Genomic DNA, 18087 nt, shown 5'->3' with positions numbered 1-18087 from the left:
GCTGGAAGTCGGTGCCGCCGCCCTCCCTGCCGCCCGGCCGCCTGCCCGCCCGCCCGCCGCCCGTCACCCGCCGCCCGCAAGTCAAACGCGGGGGCCGCCGCCGCCGCCGCCGCCGCCGCCGCGTCTGCGTTCGCCATGCGTCCCGGGGCGCCGGGGCCACTGTGGCCACTGCCCTGGGGGGCCCTGGCATGGGCCGTGGGCTTCGTGGGCTCCGTGGGCTCGGGGGACCCCGCGCCCGGTGAGTGGGTCTGCCGGAAGGGGCGGGCGGGGCGGGCCACCCACGTGGGCCTGCCTGGAATGCGGGTCCCGGGAGGCGAGGTCTAGGGGGACAGCGGCGGTGGCAGCTGGGGGCAGAGAGAGGATCCCTGGCCTCTGCAGGTTCAATCAGGGAGGGCTTGGGGCTCCCCTCTCCTGGGCCCCAAAAGGCCTCAAGGAGGGTCACCAGGAGGTTAGATGTGACTCCTTCACAATTTATTAGCAAGAATCTGGTCACAATGACTGGTGACATTTATTGAGCGCTTAGTGTCTACCTCTTCCCTCTTGGAATTCGTGCAACAGCTGGATAGTGTGGGTCCTTTTATGCCTGTTTTCCAGAGGGGAAAACTGAGGCACAGAGTCATACAGCTTGTAAGGAGCAAAGCTGGGATATGAACTGGGATCATCTGGGTCCCGACGCCCCAGAGGCTGGGCGGGGCAGCTGGACTCGGGACCTCTAGCTGGGGTCTCCGATCTTCCCTGGGTCTGGCTTAGGCCAACAGGTGATTGGAATCCCATACCTGCCACTTGTTGTGGGGACGCCAGGGAAGTCACATCTCCACTCCTGGCCTCAGTTTCCCCTTTTATAAGGTGGTACCAAGGTGCTGGGTCCCCAGAACTGGTCCCTGGGAGGTACTCAGACAGCGCCTGGGAGCCCGTGAGCTCCCTAGATTGGGGGCTGTGGCAACTCCTGCCCCCCACTTAACAGTGCAGAAACGGAGAGCCATCTGCCCCCCACCCGACCCTGCAGCCCCACCCCAGCCTCGCACTGAGGGGAGAGCCAAGCCCCCTCCCCGAAGGCCGCGTCCCCGGGGAGACGGTGAGCTCATGCAAAGGGAATGTTCCCAAGTTGGAGTGAGTAAGAGGCGGGCCAGGCGAGGGGGGGCTGCCGGTTGAGGGGGCTCCGCGTGCCCTCGGGCGCTGTCTAGACAGAGGGCAGAGGCGGGAGAAGCGGCCCCAGGGCCCACTGACCCTGACAGTCCAGCTCTGGGCATTTGACTAGTTGGGCATGATGCCAGGCCCGGGGTGGGGGCCTGGAGCCAGGGGGGAGAGCTTCCCGGGATGGGTGGGGGTTGGTGGTGGAGCAGTGTAGGGTCCGGAGTGCAGAGAGGAGGAAGGATCCCTAAAGAATCTGGACCCAGGTGGGGACACCTGTGCATTCTCTGCCCCTCCTTCCCAGGTTAGGGGTAGATCATCCACTCTGTGATGACTGAGCACCGACTGTGTGCACCCCTGCAACCCAGGAGCCTGAGGGAGGGCAAGGCCGGGGTGTGGGGAGGGGCACAGGAGGGCCCCCCTGGCCAGGTAGGAACTGCCTTCCATGTCCACAGGTGGTGTCTGCTGGCTCCAGCAGGGCCGAGAGGCCACCTGCAGCCTGGTGCTGAAAACCGACGTGAGCCGAGCTGAGTGCTGTGCCTCTGGCAACATTGACACTGCCTGGTCCAACTTCACCCACCCGGAGAACAAGATCAGCCTCCTGGGCTTCCTGGGGCTCGTCCACTGCCTCCCCTGCAAAGGTGAGACCCTGGGTGTCAGCCACAGGCCAGAGTCACTGCGGCCAAAGGCGGGACTGCTGAGAGTGAGCTCTCCGTCTTGGGGGGATGAGGAGCTAGAGACTGCCGGCCAGAGAACCATGGAGGGGATCACAGGCTCAGAGAGGGGTGGGGGCCTTCAGGTTTCCAGGCCTCAGACTCCCTCAGCTGAGGATTCAGGAAGCTCTGAGGACTCCCCAGTCTGGTTTCCTGCCTCTAGGCCCTTGCTCACAAGAAGCTCTCTGCTTGGGTGGCCTTTCCCACCTGCACTCCATCTGGGGGAAGTACACTCACCCCTAACTCTGAGGAAGGTGGATTTTCCCCCAACTGGCCGTTTGGGTTTGTGACCCCACGTGTAGTGTTCCCAAACACTTACTGCCCTTCACACCTCAGATTCTGGGGTCCGCAGGTAGGGCCGCAGCTGCAGTTTAGCAAGCATGTGCCTTCTGTGAAATGCTGCCTCCTCCATCAGACTAGGAGCTCTCTGAAGGCAGAATGAATAAATGACTAAGTCAAGACATATTCTCTGCTCCGGAGAAGGAATGGGAACCCTCCTAGCCTCCTGTGCAAGGCTGAACCTGCAAGGACCCACTGGGCACATGTGGGAATGACTTGAAGGAGGTGGGCTTTAGAGCTGGGGTGTTGGGGTACAATTAGGAGTTTGCCAGCTGGGGACAGTATGGGGGAGAGCATCAGCAGAGATCATGGCCTGGGACTGGACCCTGGTGGGTGGGGTCAGGAAAGGGGAACAGGAAGGAGGCTAGAGCTGAGAGCTTTGTGATTAATCCCAGATCAGCCTGGCTGGGTGGTCCTGAACTCAACTGCCATGTGCCTTGGCTCCCTCCAGAAGCCCTTATGGCTTCTGGGAGGACAGACTTCAGAAAATGCCTGGACTGGGCATAAGATGGCCCAGGACACCCTCCCCCCCACCTCATCTGGCCTTGGGGACAGGAACTTAGCCCTGCCACTTCCGTTCCCGCTTGCGTGAAGCCGCCCGGGGGAACGTTTCCAGATGTGCGTGTGGGCGGGCAGCATGGGAGGCGCCCAGGTGCGGCCCACATGCCCTGGCAGAGGGACATGAGGGGCGTGGGCTAGTCTCTTAGGAGCATCTGTCATCTTATGCTCGCCCTGTAAGGTGGGTTTCCCCCATCAGCCCCACTTTACACACCCAGAAACTGAGGCTGAAATGTGAACTCGAGCTCAGGGTAGGCCCTCCAGATCCACCAGCCACAGAACTGGGGGTGCACAGGGTCTGGACTGGAGTTCTCACGCTGAGGTGCCCTGGCTTGCTCTCCTCTACTTAGCTGTGACGAGGCCTCAGTTTCCCCCGTCTGCAAAATGACAACAAAACGGCACCACCTTGTGGGGGCAGTAGGGAGGCTGAACTGAACCTGAGAGGCGAGAAGCAGCCATTAGTGGGGCTTGAGTGGGGGCGGGGACCCCGGGGAGAAAGACTTAACCCTAGCCAGACCTGTTTCCCTACCTGAGAAATGGGACTGCGGGGGGTGGTAATCCCTGGTTCGGAGGGCTCGGGCTGTGGAAGGCCCCCTCTCCAGGAAATGAGCCTCAGACCAGGCCGATGCCGCGCCCTCCCCGACGCCTCCTCCGGGGAGGTCCTGGCAGGCACCGGGAACAGACGCTGCCCGTCCTCCCCAGACCCGCGCCTGGACGGGGTGGAGCCCCCCGGGCTGACGCAGCTGGCCCCCCACCGGCCTTCCCAGAAACGCGCGTAAATCAGGAAACAGACGTCAGCCCGAGCGGGTGGCCCAGCTGCGGAGCGAGAACCGGACCGGGGGTGGAAGCCTTTTTCTGGACCTCCAGATATCGGGCGGAGACCCTCTCCCCGCCCACACTGAGCCCCACCCCTCGACAGAGGCCCCCGCCCCAGAAGCAGTAGCGAGCCCTGGTCCACTCGGGCTATGGCTGAATCTCACCCCTAACGGATCCTGACCCTATACCACAAACCAGTCCCCTGCCCCATGCGCCTGGACTCCGGACCGCCCCCGTCTCCGGCCCGGCCTCGATCCCTCATAACAGGAGGTGGGGGCGCGAGGGCTTCGAGGACCTCGGGCCTCCGCCGCGCGCCGCAGCCCACGCGTGCGTCCTTGTGTCCACAGATTCGTGCGAAGGCGTGGAGTGCGGCCCCGGCAAGACCTGCCGCATGCTGGGGGGCCGTCCACGCTGCGAGTGCGCGCCCGACTGCGCGGGGCTCCCGGCGCGCCTGCAGGTCTGCGGCTCGGACGGCGCCACCTACCGCGACGAGTGCGAGCTGCGCGCCGCGCGCTGCCGCGGCCACCCGGACCTGCGCGTCATGTACCCGGGCCGCTGCCGCAGTACGTTGGAGCCGGGCCTGCGGGAGGGGTGGGGCCCCCGGGCCTGAGTGTCCTGTGAGAGGCCGCCGCTACAGCACGTCGGGGCGGGGCCCGAAGGGCGGGGCGCGAAGCAGGGCCGCCCAGACCTGCGTGTGCTCTACCGGCGATGCTGCCGCAGTGCGTGGGGGCGGGGGCCTTGGCAGGAAGGGGGCGATGTCTACAGCCCAGGGGCCTATGATAGGTCTCGCTGATTTGGGCGGGGCTTACGGTAGGCGGCGCCTAGGTGCCGAGCGCGTGGGCGGAGCCTAGCAAAGGGAGTCTGTACTTCCAAGACAGTGTCACTGGATTAGGTCTTTTTTTTTTAATTGACGTATAGTCAGTTTACAATGTTGTATCAACTTCTGGTGTACAGCTGCATTAGGTCTTTTGTGGGGTCGGGAATGAGGAAGAGTCGGGTTCAGGTTTGGAAAGGGGGGTTCTGGGCCTCATGGGGCGAGAGATATAGGTGTCTCGAAGGGGCTTGTTGGTGCAGTCAGAGGGAGCGGAGGACTGATGGTGGATCTTGAGGGTGTAGGCGTGGCTCGCGCAGGGGATCTGGTGCAACCAGGGGGGCGGGTCTGAGAGGGGGACCTGGTGTGGGCGGGGTCGCAGCGGGGGTGGTGCCTGGGGCCGAGCCCGGACCTTGACTCGCCCCGGCGCCCCCCCCCCACAGAATCGTGCGCGCACGTGGTGTGCCTGCGGCCACAGTCATGTGTGGTAGACCAGACGGGCAGCGCACACTGCGTGGTGTGTCGCGCGGCGCCCTGCCCCGCGCCCTCCAGCCCTGGCCAGGAGCTCTGTGGCAACAACAACGTCACCTATATGTCCTCGTGCCACCTCCGCCAAGCCACCTGCTTCCTGGGCCGCTCCATTGGCGTGCGCCACCCGGGCAGCTGTGCAGGTGCGGCACGGGGCGGGGAGCAATGGCGGAGTCTAGCCCCCAGCGCCTCTCCGCGCCCCCGTTTCACTTTTCATCCCTCCCGTTCTGCAGGCACCCCCGAGCAGTTAGATGCCGAGTCGGAGGAGGAGGAGGAGAACTTTGTGTGAGCCCGTGGGGCCGGCCTGGGCCTGGCGTTCAAGGCTTTCCCGTTTTATTTATTGCCACAGCAGAGTCTAATTTATGTCCCACGGACACGTCCCAGAGCCTGGACCGCGACCATTTCGGAAGCCCTGGTGCCCGCCCTCCCCACTTGACGACACTTGGAAGAATTGAGGGAAAGAGGCCTGGGAGCAGGGCTGGTGGGAGGGGCCTCACCCCAGGCCCCCGGATCCCACACTTCTACTCCCTTGGGGGTAACTCTGTTAATTATCACTGCCACCAAGAGGGCTGGGGATTCCCTGCCAGCAGTTAATGAAGCAGCACCCTGGCCTTCTAGAACAGGGACCAGGGGGTGAGGAGGTGATTCACAGCCTGGGTGTGTGTAGCTGAGCATGCCCAGATCCCCCAGACAGGCCAAGGAAGCAACCACTGTCCCCCACCAGCCCAAGGGTACCCAAGGGGCTTACCTTCCCCCTGCCTCCAATTCCCCCATATGTCCTGTGAAGTCCCCTGAGAGAAATCTAGCTTGATCCCAGGGCCAGGGGCACTGTCTGTGCCTCCTGACACAGGCCTTGGTCGTGAAGCAGCCAGCATCCACCCAAAGCAGGGCATCATGTCCAGCGGTGCCCAGTTCTCTTGGCGTGGAACCTGGTGGGGCCTACAAGCCCCTGCTCACCCACTGGCCCAGGGTAGGGTGTAGATGACAAGATCCACTGCACACCCGGCACCCCGGAGCAGTGTGTCCAAGGGGCATCCCCAGTGCCTGCTGCCCTGTCCACAGATGTGGTCCAGACCTAGGACCCCTCAGTCCCTCGTGTCCTGCCCTGGCCAGGCCTCTAGGCCCAGTTCCCAGGACCCTCCCTGCCTGCCAGCTGGATGCTGGCGTTGGGCCGATTTACTCCATCCAGTTCGCTCCATCCGATAACCTGGGCTCTTGCTGCATCCCCTGCCTGTGCCTGTGTGTAGACTAGGTGCTCAGACAGGAGGGGGGTGCCAAGCTCCTCAAGTTTGGAGCGAGGGCAGGGGGGCAGCGGTGCTCATCCTCCCAGCTTCCAGGAAGTGCCTTACCTGTGACACCCAGAAAAGTGCCCTTGAGTAGCGGGTTCACCCGAGCCGCCCGACAAGGCAACCTCCCCTGCCCTGGGGTCCTGCCTCGCCTGCCAAAGGAATAAACACTGAAAAAGTCACTTTGGGTGTCCAGGCCTTGGTTTGCCCCTCTCTCTGAGACTCTGTGTGCCCCACTTTGGTAGGGGGTTACCAGCCAGGGGCCTGGGGTGCCATTAGGGTGTTGCATGGGGTTTCTGGAAACATCCAGAGGAGTGACATGGGCATATGTCCTTGGGACAGCTGCTACCAGTCCCTGGGACTCAGTGCCTGCCCTCAGGCAGTGGGCAGAGCTGGGGGAGGGGGAGACAAGTAGTGGAGAGGGTCCTCACCTCATGGGGCCGGGGAGGGAAAGGGAGGTCAAGATGACTGAGGGCAGCCCAGGAAGCCACCTGGCTTAGGGTCCAGAAACAGAGGCATGGGAGGATGGAGGGGCCCCAGGTCCTGTGGCTCAAGGTCTCTCAGGGAGGGAGTGGCAGAATAGGACCCTAGGCCACATGGAGGCCAAGGAGAGGCTTGGAGGAATATGGGTGGGCCCGGGAGGAAGACCATGACGTCTGGTTAGTTAGTTGACATTTTATTTGGTTATCTTGCCCTTTTTGTTTGGAACTGATGCCCTCCCGACTCGCCCCACCACCACCAGGCTTCCCAGGGTTTGCGGACCCCATGGACCCTCTGCCCCAGCCATGGAATTTTCCAGGCCAGAGCTATTTGCATCATTAGCCCTCTCATTCGTGTACTCAGTGCTGCTGTGGTTCAGGCCACTCCTGCAGGGACCCAGGTGGTCCTGGGTCAGGGCTGGGCTAGCGGCCATGCGAGCCCTGTTGAACCACATCCCAGATCCAGGTCACGAAGGCCGACACTTGCGTGTACACGTCGGGGGTCTTGGGGTCGCCGCACCAGAGGCCAGAGAAGGAGACAAGTCCGTGAGCCCGATTTCTGCACACCAGGGGTCCCCCAGAGTCCGCCTGGAAGAGAAGGCCAAGGTGAGGTCAGGGTCCCTCTCTAGACTTCACTTTCCTTGAAGGAGCTGATACGTGTAAGTCTGATCAGGATCCTCCTTGCCTCAAAACCCTTCCGTGACTCCCTAGTGCTCTTACAGGAAAGACTAAACTCCTCACTGCAGCCCTCAAGGCCTTGAAGATCCAGCCCCTACACACCTGTCTGCCCTCCTCTCCCCCTCTCACTTGGTTCCAGCCGTGCCAGCCTGCCTTGCTGTACCTGCAGCAAACCAAGCTCACTCCGATCTCTAGGCTTTTGCATATCCTTGAGGCCTGTTACTGCCCCCTCCTGGACACCACTGGTATAGGTACATAAGGCTGCAGCACCCTGTGCAGTGCACGACCTGCACAGCTGTCCACGGCAACCCTGTGACTGGTCTCTCTGCCTGGCATGCCTTCCCTCAGATCTTCTCAAGGCTCCTCCAAGTCTCAGCTCAAAGGAGCCCTCCTCAGAGAGGCCTCCCTGAATACTCACCCTGAAATCCCTGCTTTCTTCTCTCCCTTCACTTCCCCAGACCTATTTTCCTAATTGTCATCTGGAATCAGCTCTGAACCTGTGAAGCAGGTACTATTAGTGTGGCAGTTTTACAGATGGAGAAAGTGAGGTCCTGAGAAATGAGGTGACTTTTCCTAGACCGCACATCTAGGAAGTGGCTCAGTCTGAATTTAGACCCAGGAAGCTGGGCTCCAGAATCTGAACCTCTGTACTCTGTTGGCTGGAACAGAAGACCCCCCCACCCCCAGCTGAGTTTCTCTGTCCACACCAGGGCCAAATTTGCCATTAATACATACAGGGTCTTAGAAGCAGGAGTTTCTTCCTTGAGATCTGTTATTGCCTCCTACTGAACACTGCTTTTAAATACACAAATTGATAGCAATTTGTGCAATGCGCAACCTGCACAGCCATACATGGCAGCCTTATGACCCTGGGCAAGTCGCTGGCCTTCCATGGCCTCGGGCAAGGCCCACCTGGTCACAAGTGAGCTGGGACTTAGCCCCCAAGGCTCTGCCCAGCTCTGATCCTCTCTGTGGACCTCATTTTCCCCAGACAGGAGTCAGGCAGGCAGAGAGTATCTTACCGAGCAGAAGCCGCGCCGCTGGTGGTCCTCACTGCGGGTGCAGAGCATGGCAGGGCTCAGCTGCCCCCTCCAGGAGCTGTTGCAGACGTCCAGGCCCAGCACGCGGACCTCGGCCTCCATCAGCCCAGGTGGCAGCTCCTCAAAGTCGGACACGGAGCCCCAGCCGGCCACCTTGCACCGTGTCCCGGCCCTGAGAGGCCTGGCACCCCTCCGCGGCAGCCTCAGCAGCCCCACTGCGGGACCCAAGACGGCAGAGCGGTTCAGCTGCAGGGAGAGGGCTGGGTTTAGGACTTCGCCCAGCCACCCACCACTCCTATCTTTTTACCTTTCTGGGACACCTGGTCTCTTCTTGGCCTCATGGAGAGAAATCAGTGGTGGCCATCACTGGGCTGTTAGAGAGCCCTGCTGCTTTTGCCACCATGGGCCCCCACCCATCAAGCCTCATCTCCCTCAAACCAGGACTCCGGCCTCCCCCAGCCTCCAGGCCTCCAGGCTCACCCCCCTCAGCTGCCCAAAGGGTCTTTCTAGCAAGCGTCTTCCCTGATCTAAGCCCTCCCTCCTCCAGCTCCTCGTTGCCCTCAAGATAAAGCCTCTCGGCCCTCCCCTCCAGCCAGAATAAATTGACTGCCATCCCCCAGCCCACTGCCACACTTGCTCACACTGCAACACTGTAATCTCTTGGCTGGAACAGAAGACCCCTTCAGGCCGAATCTCTCAGCAGTGCCATCCCTATTCAGGTTTCAGCTTAGACACCACTTCCTCCAGGAAGCTTTCCCAGACTGCCAGGCTAGAACAGACACCTCCTCTGGGCTCCCACGTGCCCCTGTCAAGGCTGGTTTACCCAGCTGCCACCCTGTTAGACTGGGGGTTTCCATGGGGCAGCCTGGGGGCTGTTTGTTCATGGCTGTGTCCCTGCTGCCTAGCACACAGCTGGTGCTCAGTCAACAGTTATGGAAGGATGATTCAGGCCCCTGTTGTGGGTACTCCCTGACCTTAGGCACATCCCTGATCACCCCAGCCTCGGTATCACCTCTGCAGCACCGGACGGGTGAACCAGAGCAGGGGGCCCAGCCTTTGGGATTTCACATGCGAGCTTTGGCCGCCTACACTCGCTGCCCTCTTTGTATTTTGCTGCGAGAGCACCGCACCCCAGACCGTCCTGTTCCCAGGGGCCCGTGTCTGTCCTATGGATCATCTCTCCTGTTTGATTTTTCACCACATTTTGAGAGCAGTTTGGGGATGTTCTCTCTTTCAAGTAGAAGCCTCGGAGTGCCTGAAATTGAATTTGGGGCTCCTGGATGGGAGCTGCAGGAGGGGTGGTCCCCTGAGCAGGAGGGGCCACGTGGGGTCCAAATAGATGCACAGCTGTAGGCAGGGAGGAAAGCCACACAGAGGCCTGGGGAGGGGGAAGAGGGTGGGGTCTTTGGTGGCCCTAGAGTCTCATTTGTCAACTTTTTCAGCATGAACATTGAGCACCTGCGGCGTACCATGACTGGCCTTAAGCGAGAGCAAAATCCCTGCCCTCAAGGCTGGGAGGAGGCAGCGAACAACAGTGATGGAGCCAGTGGTGCAGGTGCTGCTAACAGGAGTGGGCAGTGCTGACACCGGAGAGGTGGGGTTAGGTGAAGAGATGGGAGATGCGGCAGAGCAGAAGGTGACAACTGAGCAAAGACTTGGAAGCCACGCAGAGTCTGGGGATGGGTGCACCAGGAGGGGCACGGCCAGTGAAAAGGCCCAGGGGTGGGAGCCTATTGGGAATGCTGGCAGCTCAACGAGGAGGGTGTCTGGGGGCCGAGGGGGAAAGCGTGGGAGGCGTGGAGGGCAGAGGGATGTGACCCGACTGTTTCCAGGTGTCTTTAAAACAGGTCAGGCCATTGCAGGGTGGTAGGGACAGGCTTCCCGCCCCCAGGAAGCTCACCTGCAGCAGACAGATGTCACTGGCATGAGTCGTGGGCTGGTAGTCGGGATGCGTGACAGCAGCCGAGATGCTGAACACCTGCTGTGTGGCCTCTGATGTGTTCAGGGCGTGGGCCCCCAGCACCACCAGGCCCATGTGGGGGTCTCTGCAGGTGGGGAGGGAGCGCTGTGAGCGAGACTGGGGTGAGGGCTGCCCAGCATGGGCCTTGGTGTCCCTCCATCTGTGAAACCGGATGGGGGGAGCGGGGGGTGGGGGAGCAAATCCGTTTAATCCTCCTGCCAGCTGAGATGATAAGCATTGCATTTGTTACCATTCCCACCTTGATGATTGAATTAACTCCAATCACTGCTATGCTAATTACAATGCTGATAAAAATACACTGAGAGTATCACACTCACTATATTTATATTTACTATAATTCCCACCTTAATTGTAGTCTTGCCTCCAATGATTGCAGCATTAATGTTGGTGACAGAACAGCGGACTCACAATGAACGTGCCAGTTGTAGCGCCGTGGGCACAGCGGCTGCTCCTCCTGTATTTCTCCTGCTGCCCCCACCCCACCGTTGTCTGGTAAAATGGGCCCAGCTCAGAGTTCCCTCTGCACAAGCCCCCGTCCCACCCGGAGCGGGTGGGAGGAGGACCTGGGCCGGGGCTCACCGGTGGCTGAAGCAGTGGGCAGCTGAGATGACCCAGCGCGGCCGCAGCAGGAAGCCCCCACAGTGGTGCTGGCCCTCGAAGCTCACAGACGCCATGTAGGGTCGGGAATGGGGGGTCACCTCGTGGCCCCCGATGATCCGTGCCCCCCAGGAGCTCGCAGGCAGGGGTGGGCTGGGGAGAAGGGCTGATGGAGACCGCTCAGGTGCCGGCTGGGCTGGGGGAGAAAGGGGCAGAGATGGAGAGATGCAGAGCAGGGCCTGGAGTTTGCTCGGAGTGGGTCCCGACCTCACAAAACTGGGCCTGGGCCTGACCAAGACTCCAGCTGGTCCTCCTGCCCCACTCCCAGTGGAGACCTTAGAGAACAGCCTTCTGGGGGATTGAATAGCTGCATCAGGCAGGGGCCCGCATGAGTGTACCTGGGGTTTCCCGGGCTTGGGCGGGGCAACAGGGGCGCCTCACCTGGGGGCCTCATGGGCAGCACCAGGGCAGTTGTCACAGCCAGCAGCAGGCAGTCCAGGCCTCCCACCCTGGGCCCCATGGCTGTCACAGGCTGGCGTCTCCCTTGAGAGCTCCGCAGGCCACAGCCCCCACCCTCTCTAACGGCCCAGAAAGGGGGAACTGGGCTGTGGCCTGTGGTCAGAGGCCCTGGCCCCGCCAGCAACGCCCAGTTCTGAACTGGTCCTGCCTTGGGGCTGTGGGTGGTAACCACACTGCATGGAGGCCAGGAGCCAGGGCAGTGGGGGACAGCAAGGGGGCTCTGGCTGCCTGGCCGTGTGACCCCAGAGGTCCCTCTGCTCTCCGTGCCTCAGTTTACCCAGCACGTCCCTGCTGAGAGTGTGCGGACCTTCCCACAGCACCTGGTATGCAGTTGGCTGCTGCCTCTCAGGGTTGGGAGCCAGCTCTCCGATTGAAGGAGGTAGGGTTCCAGCCCTGCCTGTCACTGCCTGAACCGGCTTCCCCACGTGCAACCCCATTCCCTGGGAAGCCCTGTGGTCACTGCTGCGTTTGTTGCATGTACTGAGTGTCTGCTGTATACCAGCCTCTAGTAGGTGCTGGAGATGGCTCACGGCGGTGTCAAGGCCCCCGCCGTCGCGGTGCTGACAGTTTTCAGGGTTGGGGGCACAGAGGCGGTGATCTGGGTCCATGGCTGAAGCAGGCACTGGTGACTCGAGAATACCAGGATTGTGGGGGTCAGTTCAGGGCCTTGAAGGAGGGGCTCAGGGGCTTCTCCTGTGGGGCGTGGGGAGCTGTGGAGGCTTTGGAGCAGGGAGGGAGTGGCAGGGCCTCGGGAGCCTGGGGACAGGCGGGTCGGAGGCTGTGTGCCGCTTGGGAGAGGCTTTGCTGAGGCCTTGTGCCTCCTCGCCTGTCTGTCATGAAGGAGGAGGCACAGCAGAATGTCCAGGAAGCAGGGGTCCCCGCACCACATCTGGGAGAAGGACCGGGGGCTGGGGCTCACCCTGCAGAGAGAGGGTGGCCAGGGTCACGGTTAGGGGCAGAGAGAGGGTGGGCCGGTGATGCCCACCGTGGGACAGAGGCTGCAGGGCGCTGGGCTGCACACATCTTGGAGCCTCGGAATGTCTCACATGAGGCCCCTCGCCAGGCCTGGGGAACCACAGCGGCCCCCGTCAGAGCATCACCCAGAAGCATGACTGCAGGTGCAGAGCGGGTCCCTCCTGGGCAGGGTGTGGGGTCGACAGAGAAGGAGGGTGGAGCTGGAGGTGGGGAGAGACCCAGGGACAGAGACAGAGAGAGAGACAGAGAGGCAGAGATAGAGTAAGAGAGAGAGAGGCAGAGGGAGAGACAGAGGAATAACAGGAATTACAGTAACGATGATCATGGCTGGAGGCCTCCCCAGCTCCAGGCTTTGTCCTGAGCGTGTTCACCAGCCTGGATCCTTCCCTTCCCTCCGAGGTGGGGTTTCCCTGCCTGGTCCAGCCAGCCAGGCCACCCCAAGGAGCTGGGGGTCTTGGGGTCTGGCTGGGCATCACACAGCAGGCAGGGCACAGTCGCATACGTTGTGTGGAGGAAAGCCAGTGGACTCAGCGTGGGCCAGCTTGGGCCCCAGGACCACCCTGAAGGTGCTGAGGCTCCTGCTGCCAGAGGTGCAGGCATGGGCTGCTGAGGCTGGAGCCCTCCAGACCTGCAGCCCACCCCTCAGGCAGCCACTCGCCAGGCCACCTCATGGTGCTCAGCACCCTGGCAGCCGCAGGAGGCGTCACACAGACGTGTTTCTCCCTGGCCGTAGGGGCACAATCCCACCTTTCAGGGTCCCTGTGGGGCAAGGTGGGTGAGCAAGGGCCTTCCACTGAACCCCTGAATATCGCCAGGCTCTCACACATGCCCGGCACTTGTGAGTGACTGTGAGTCTCCTGCCACTGCTGTAACGACCACCACAAACTTCGTGGCCTCAAACCACACAGATTGATTCTCCGATAGTCCTCGCGTCAGGAGTCCTGCTCGGGCCTCATGGGGCTCAATCCAGGCATGTGCAGGGGCTGGTCCCTCCGGAGGCTCCAGGGAGAAGCGGCTCCTGCCTCTTCCAGCTTCTAGAGGCGCTGCATCCCTGGCCCCCGGCCCCTCCCTCCATCCTCACCGCCAGCAGCGCAGCATCTCCCATCTCTCTCTGACTCTGACCCCCCGCCTCCCACTGATGAGGACCCTGTGATGACACCAGGACCCCTAGGAATCCAGGGTCACCTCCATCCCAGGGATCTTAACTTAATCCCCCCTGCAGAGTCCCTTCTGCCGTGAGAGGGGTCTGGGGACTAGAACGGGACATCGTGGGGCGGTATTTAGCCAACCTCTGTTCCCTGTGTTTCAGGGGTGTTATCATCATCCCTGCTTTACAGACAAGGAAACTGAGGCACAGCCTTGGAAGCGGCAGGGAGAGGGCGAAACCCGCTGGTCTGGGAACCAGCCCTGCTGGCCTGCAGACACCTGGGTTTTAGCCCAGTGAGGCCCACTGACCAGGCCAGCGAGTGTCATTCTGAGCCACTGGGTCTGCAGCGATGGTCACAGCAGCTGCAGGAATGCAGCACGGCCTGGGGCCGGGAGGAAAACAGGAACCACGAGGGCAGAGGGAGTCGTTTCTGGGGGCTCGGCTAGAGCCGGGCCCCGCGTTTCCCTCTGAAGTCAATGCCTCGGTAGTGGAGGGTTCCTTGGGAGACTTTGGTAGCTCCTGTCCACTCTGGACCCAGGCCTGGGGCTGTCCTGTCACTGCTCCCCCAACCCCAGGCCTCGTCACTTCCCCAGCCACACCCCCCTGGGGGCAGATAGGTACGAGTATTACCTGAAGCTGCAGGTGTGTGGAATACGTTCAGTCCTACAGCAACCCAAGGCTGTCAGTATTGTTTCTGTCCCCATGTTACTGACAGGGAAACAGAGGCACAGAGAGGTTAAGCCCTTGACGAGGGCTGCACAGCAAGGGAGCAGTGCGGCCAGGGTTGCAGCCTCAGGCCAGCCCCTGTTGGCTCTGCCGGGGCTGGTCGAGCCTCCCCACAGTCTGGCCTATTTCCTTCTTGTCTGCTGAGCAGTTGTGAAACCAGCAACCGTCCTTCACGTTCCAGACAACCAAGCCCCTTGAAGCCCTGAGGAGTGGCCTGGGTGGGGCTCAGTGTCTCCAGTCCCCAAACTGAGGCCCAGAAAGGGGAGCCCAGCTGGTCCGTACAGGGTCTTGAACCCAGAACTCCAAGACTGTCATCCCTGAAGAGTCTTTCCATGGAGGATTTGGGTGGCTTTCCAAGTCAGAGCCGACTCAACAACAATAATGGTGACAGTGACAATGACAATAATAATAATAATAGCTCCTTTTACTGAATGCTTATGCTTGTTATTGATTTGTTGGGGCTCTTTATATACTGAGGAGATTAGCTCATAGTCAGTTCCTGAGCAACTGAGTGGGGCATGCATGCAGAAGGTGCTCATCACCTAGCCCTGAGTGGGGCATGCAGTTGGTGCTCAGTAAGTGCACAGCCCCTTCCCACAGCCCAGAACAGCAGCAGAAGCATGGAGGGTGGTCAAGAACCCCTGAGAATTTGAGGAAAGCTCAAAATCTTCCCAGGAAACCCCAAGACTCAGTGTCGGAGCCCAGGGACCCCACCCCACCCCCAACTGGCTCCTGTGTGCCTGAGTTTCCTCGTCTGTGAGTGGGACTGGTGCTTGGAACAGGGCACAGGCCAGACGTCAGTCAGTGACACTTTTCCTTAAATCCCACACTTCACTTTTTAACCCCATTAACTCACATTCCAAGTAAATTGCTTCTTCTTTCTCGAAGTGGACAACAAGGCCTCAGGAATAAACAGCCCTTCCAACAGCCCTTCCAACCGCAGCCAGACCCACTCTAGATGGCAGCCAGGATCAGTGTGGGGTCGTGATGGACACCATTACCCCTTGCAGACCTTCTCCTAGGCCTGGAGAAAGGGTCGTGTAGGTGTGAGCACCTGGCACATGGGGGCCCTGACAAGCCCATTCCATGGATGGGTGAACCAAGGCCGGGGGGCAGAGCCTCACCTCCTTTACCTTGTCTGCCCTCAGAGCCTCCAGGATTTCTGCTGGGAGGGGCAGTGGGGGAAGCGGCTTGGCTACAGTTGGGGTCCCCAAGCTGCCCCCACAGCTGTCTGAGCCTCTGTCCCCTCCTCTGGGGAATGGGTGAGCCAGGTGCCTCTCTGAGGCCGCTGGCAAGAGCTCAGCCAGGGGCTGGGTGCTCTGGACGCCCTCATCTGTGAACTGGACACCAGCGCCATCCTTCCCTCGGGAAAGTCAGAGGAGACAGTGGGAGACTGGCAGTCATTCATCCCACGAGCGTTTACTGAGCGCCTGCTGTGTGCTGGCTCTACTGGCTGAGCGCCTGCTGTGTGCTGGCTCGGCTGGTGTGCCGGGGACACAGCTCTGCCTGGTGGAGCCAGGAAACAACAGCAAGACATCATCCGCAGCAGAATTAAGTGGGAAAAGAGCGACCAGAGTGGGTGAGGAGCACAGGGAAGGGGCAGCGTTTTAGGGCACGGAGGAGGCCCAGTGGCACTGGGAAGGTGGGGAGGGTGCTCGTGGAGGAGGGTGCGTGTCTAGGGCGGGGGAAGGAAAGGCACCTTCAAGGGCTCAGCTGGGCCCCAAGAGCCAGGCTGCAGGGCCCTGGGGAGTTATAGAAGTGTCTGAGTGGGGCAGGTGAGGGCGAGGGGAGGAGAGGAGAGGGGCAGGGAGACCCTGGGGGCTGTGGGCTGACCTGGGGTCAGGGCTGGGAAAGGAAGGGGTCTCTGACTCAGGAACAGGGAGGAGTGGGGTCTTGGGGCCCACACAGAGCCCAGTGTGAGACCCCCTGGAGTCCAAGGCGCAGAGGACGTTGAGGGTGGGCATGCCCGTTTTGTAAATAAAGTTTTATTGGCACACAGCCACACGACGTGGCCCATACGGCCTCTGGCCACTATAGCATTGCAATGGCGGAGCTGAGTCCTTGCGACAGAGACCCACTGGCCTGCAATGCCGAAAAGATTTACTGTCTGGCCCTTTACAGAAAAAGTTTGCCAACCCCTGAGTGAGCATGTGCTCGGCCCTGTTCCAAGTCCTTCGCCTATGCTCACTCTGTAAACCCTCCCAGCAGTCCTAGGAGGTGGGGAAGTGAGGCTCAGAGAGGTTAAGAAGCAGACCCAAGGTTACACAGCACACTTAGAGAAAAGCTGGCCCCCAGAGCCCTGATGGTTCACGGAGTCTTCATGTTGGTTCCACCTTGGCTCATTTATCTCACTGTTTTCACGCTAAATGGATGCACGGTCATTGTAAAGGGTGGGCAAAGGCCTGTGAGGGGGAAGGCAGCCCCCCACACCCCATCCCCCAGGGCTGGGGCATGTCCTGCCCCATCTTTCTCCAGCACTCATCCAAGGCTGTTTCCCTTTACACCCCTGGTGACTGAGCACCTGCTGGGCAGGTTTGTAAGACAGCAAAACCTAAGAGATTTGGAAGAATCTCTCTCTCTGCCCCCCACCCCCGCCCCACTGAGTAAGTGGGTTCAGGGCCTGAGGGCTCGTGTTCTTCTCGGAACATGTTGGTGGAAACAGGTCCTGCCTCAGTCCTGGTCGGTAGGGTCCACATGGTGACACATGTAGTATGAAGAACTCTGTCTACCCTAGGAACCGAGGGGGTGGCAGGGGACGGAGTTGGCTGTAACCTCTGTAACCCTGGGGAGCTCCACCTCTAGCCCAGTCCAGGACTCACCCTGAACCCCAACCTAGGCATCCAGCTGCCCACCCAGCATTCCCCACTGTCAAGTTCTGGGCACCATTCACGTCCGCGTGTCCTTCCAGGGGCTCAGCTTGCAGACGGGGACCCTGATGCCTGTCATCCCACATCCTGTCCAGTGGCAATCCTGTCATCTCCCCTTCAAGATCCATCCAAGAATCCACCCAGTTCTCAACCTGGTCGAGCCTCCGCCATGTCCCTGGGGGTCCTAGGTCAGTTCAGCCTCTTCTGACTCCAAGCCCTCCCCCTCCCCTGCCATTGGCCTCCTTCATCCGTTCCCCACCTGGCAGCCCCAGTGGCCCTCACACACATAAACTGAGGTGACTCCTCTCCTGCTCTAAACTCCGCTGTGGCTCCCCAGTGCCCTTTGTTCTCCCTACTCCCTCCATTATCCCCCTCTCACTCAGGCCTGTTGGTGCGGCAGAGCTGTGGGTCAGATGAAATTCCTTAAGCCTCGTCCACCCGGCTCGGCTCGGAAGACCAGCAGCTTCTCTCATTATGATTCCTCCTCATACAGGCCTGGCTCAGTCCCACCGCCGGCCTCTGGAGCTTGCAGGGCCGGCCACCTGGCCGCTCTTTGAAGATACTCCCGCAGATGGTCTCAGGACCCTCCTCCGGCTGCCGGCTGCAGGCTGCAGAGACGTCAGCCCCTCGGAGCGGCCCCCCCCCCCCGACCTCCCCGGGTCCGCTGTCCCCGTCCGCGCCCCCTTTGGCCCGGGAGCTGGGAGGGGCGGGATTGGTGGCGGCCTCGGCGGGGTCCCAGGCCGGCGCCCAGACAGCCTGGGCCTGAGAGTCGGCCTGGCACGGAGACGGAATGAATGAGTCTGGGGAGGCCCTGGGACGCGGCGCCGGCCGGGCCGGAGGTTCCGGCGGGACCGGCGGGCCGGCGCGCGGGGACCGCGGCGCTGCGGCGGCGGCGG

The 18087-nt window shown here is 61.3% G+C and overlaps 2 protein-coding genes and 1 long non-coding RNA gene across 5 annotated transcripts; 1 reads left to right on the top strand and 2 right to left on the bottom strand.

Moving 5' to 3' along the window:
• Nucleotides 1–15: 15 nt before the first annotated feature.
• Nucleotides 16–6364, top strand: FSTL3 (follistatin like 3). Its single transcript, XM_072948148.1, has 5 exons — nt 16–238; nt 1587–1772; nt 3905–4120; nt 4812–5039; nt 5130–6364. The coding sequence occupies exons 1-5, from the start codon at nt 136–138 to the stop codon at nt 5183–5185; spliced, it is 789 nt and encodes a 262-aa protein (XP_072804249.1). The 5' UTR covers nt 16–135; the 3' UTR covers nt 5186–6364.
• On the bottom strand, nt 2164–4136 carry LOC140688525 (uncharacterized). Of its 2 annotated transcripts, none has more exons than XR_012063274.1 (3): nt 4042–4136; nt 2956–3118; nt 2164–2271 (listed from the first exon to the last, which is right to left on the bottom strand). It is a non-coding gene; the product is annotated as an uncharacterized lncRNA (long non-coding RNA). The 2 variants fall into 2 exon arrangements; XR_012063275.1 differs by lacking the exon at nt 4042–4136 and adding an exon at nt 3853–3985.
• A 542-nt stretch (nt 6365–6906) lies between the features above and the next one.
• On the bottom strand, nt 6907–17808 carry PRSS57 (serine protease 57). 2 transcript variants are annotated; one of them, XM_072948147.1, is made up of 5 exons: nt 17571–17808; nt 10940–11153; nt 10280–10424; nt 8362–8625; nt 6907–7249 (listed from the first exon to the last, which is right to left on the bottom strand). In XM_072948147.1, the coding sequence occupies exons 1-5, from the start codon at nt 17662–17664 to the stop codon at nt 7085–7087; spliced, it is 882 nt and encodes a 293-aa protein (XP_072804248.1). In that variant the 5' UTR covers nt 17665–17808; the 3' UTR covers nt 6907–7084. The 2 variants fall into 2 exon arrangements, with proteins under 2 accessions (XP_072804248.1, XP_015096703.1); XM_015241217.3 differs by lacking the exon at nt 17571–17808 and adding an exon at nt 11399–11510.
• Between the last annotated feature and the right edge of the window lie 279 nt (nt 17809–18087).

Source organism: Vicugna pacos, chromosome 22 (genome assembly GCF_048564905.1).
Source record: "Vicugna pacos chromosome 22, VicPac4, whole genome shotgun sequence".
Classification (NCBI taxonomy): Eukaryota; Metazoa; Chordata; class Mammalia; order Artiodactyla; family Camelidae; genus Vicugna; species Vicugna pacos.
The sequence above is the reverse complement of the archived record's forward strand: the minus strand, read 5'-3'. Positions and strand labels throughout refer to the sequence as shown.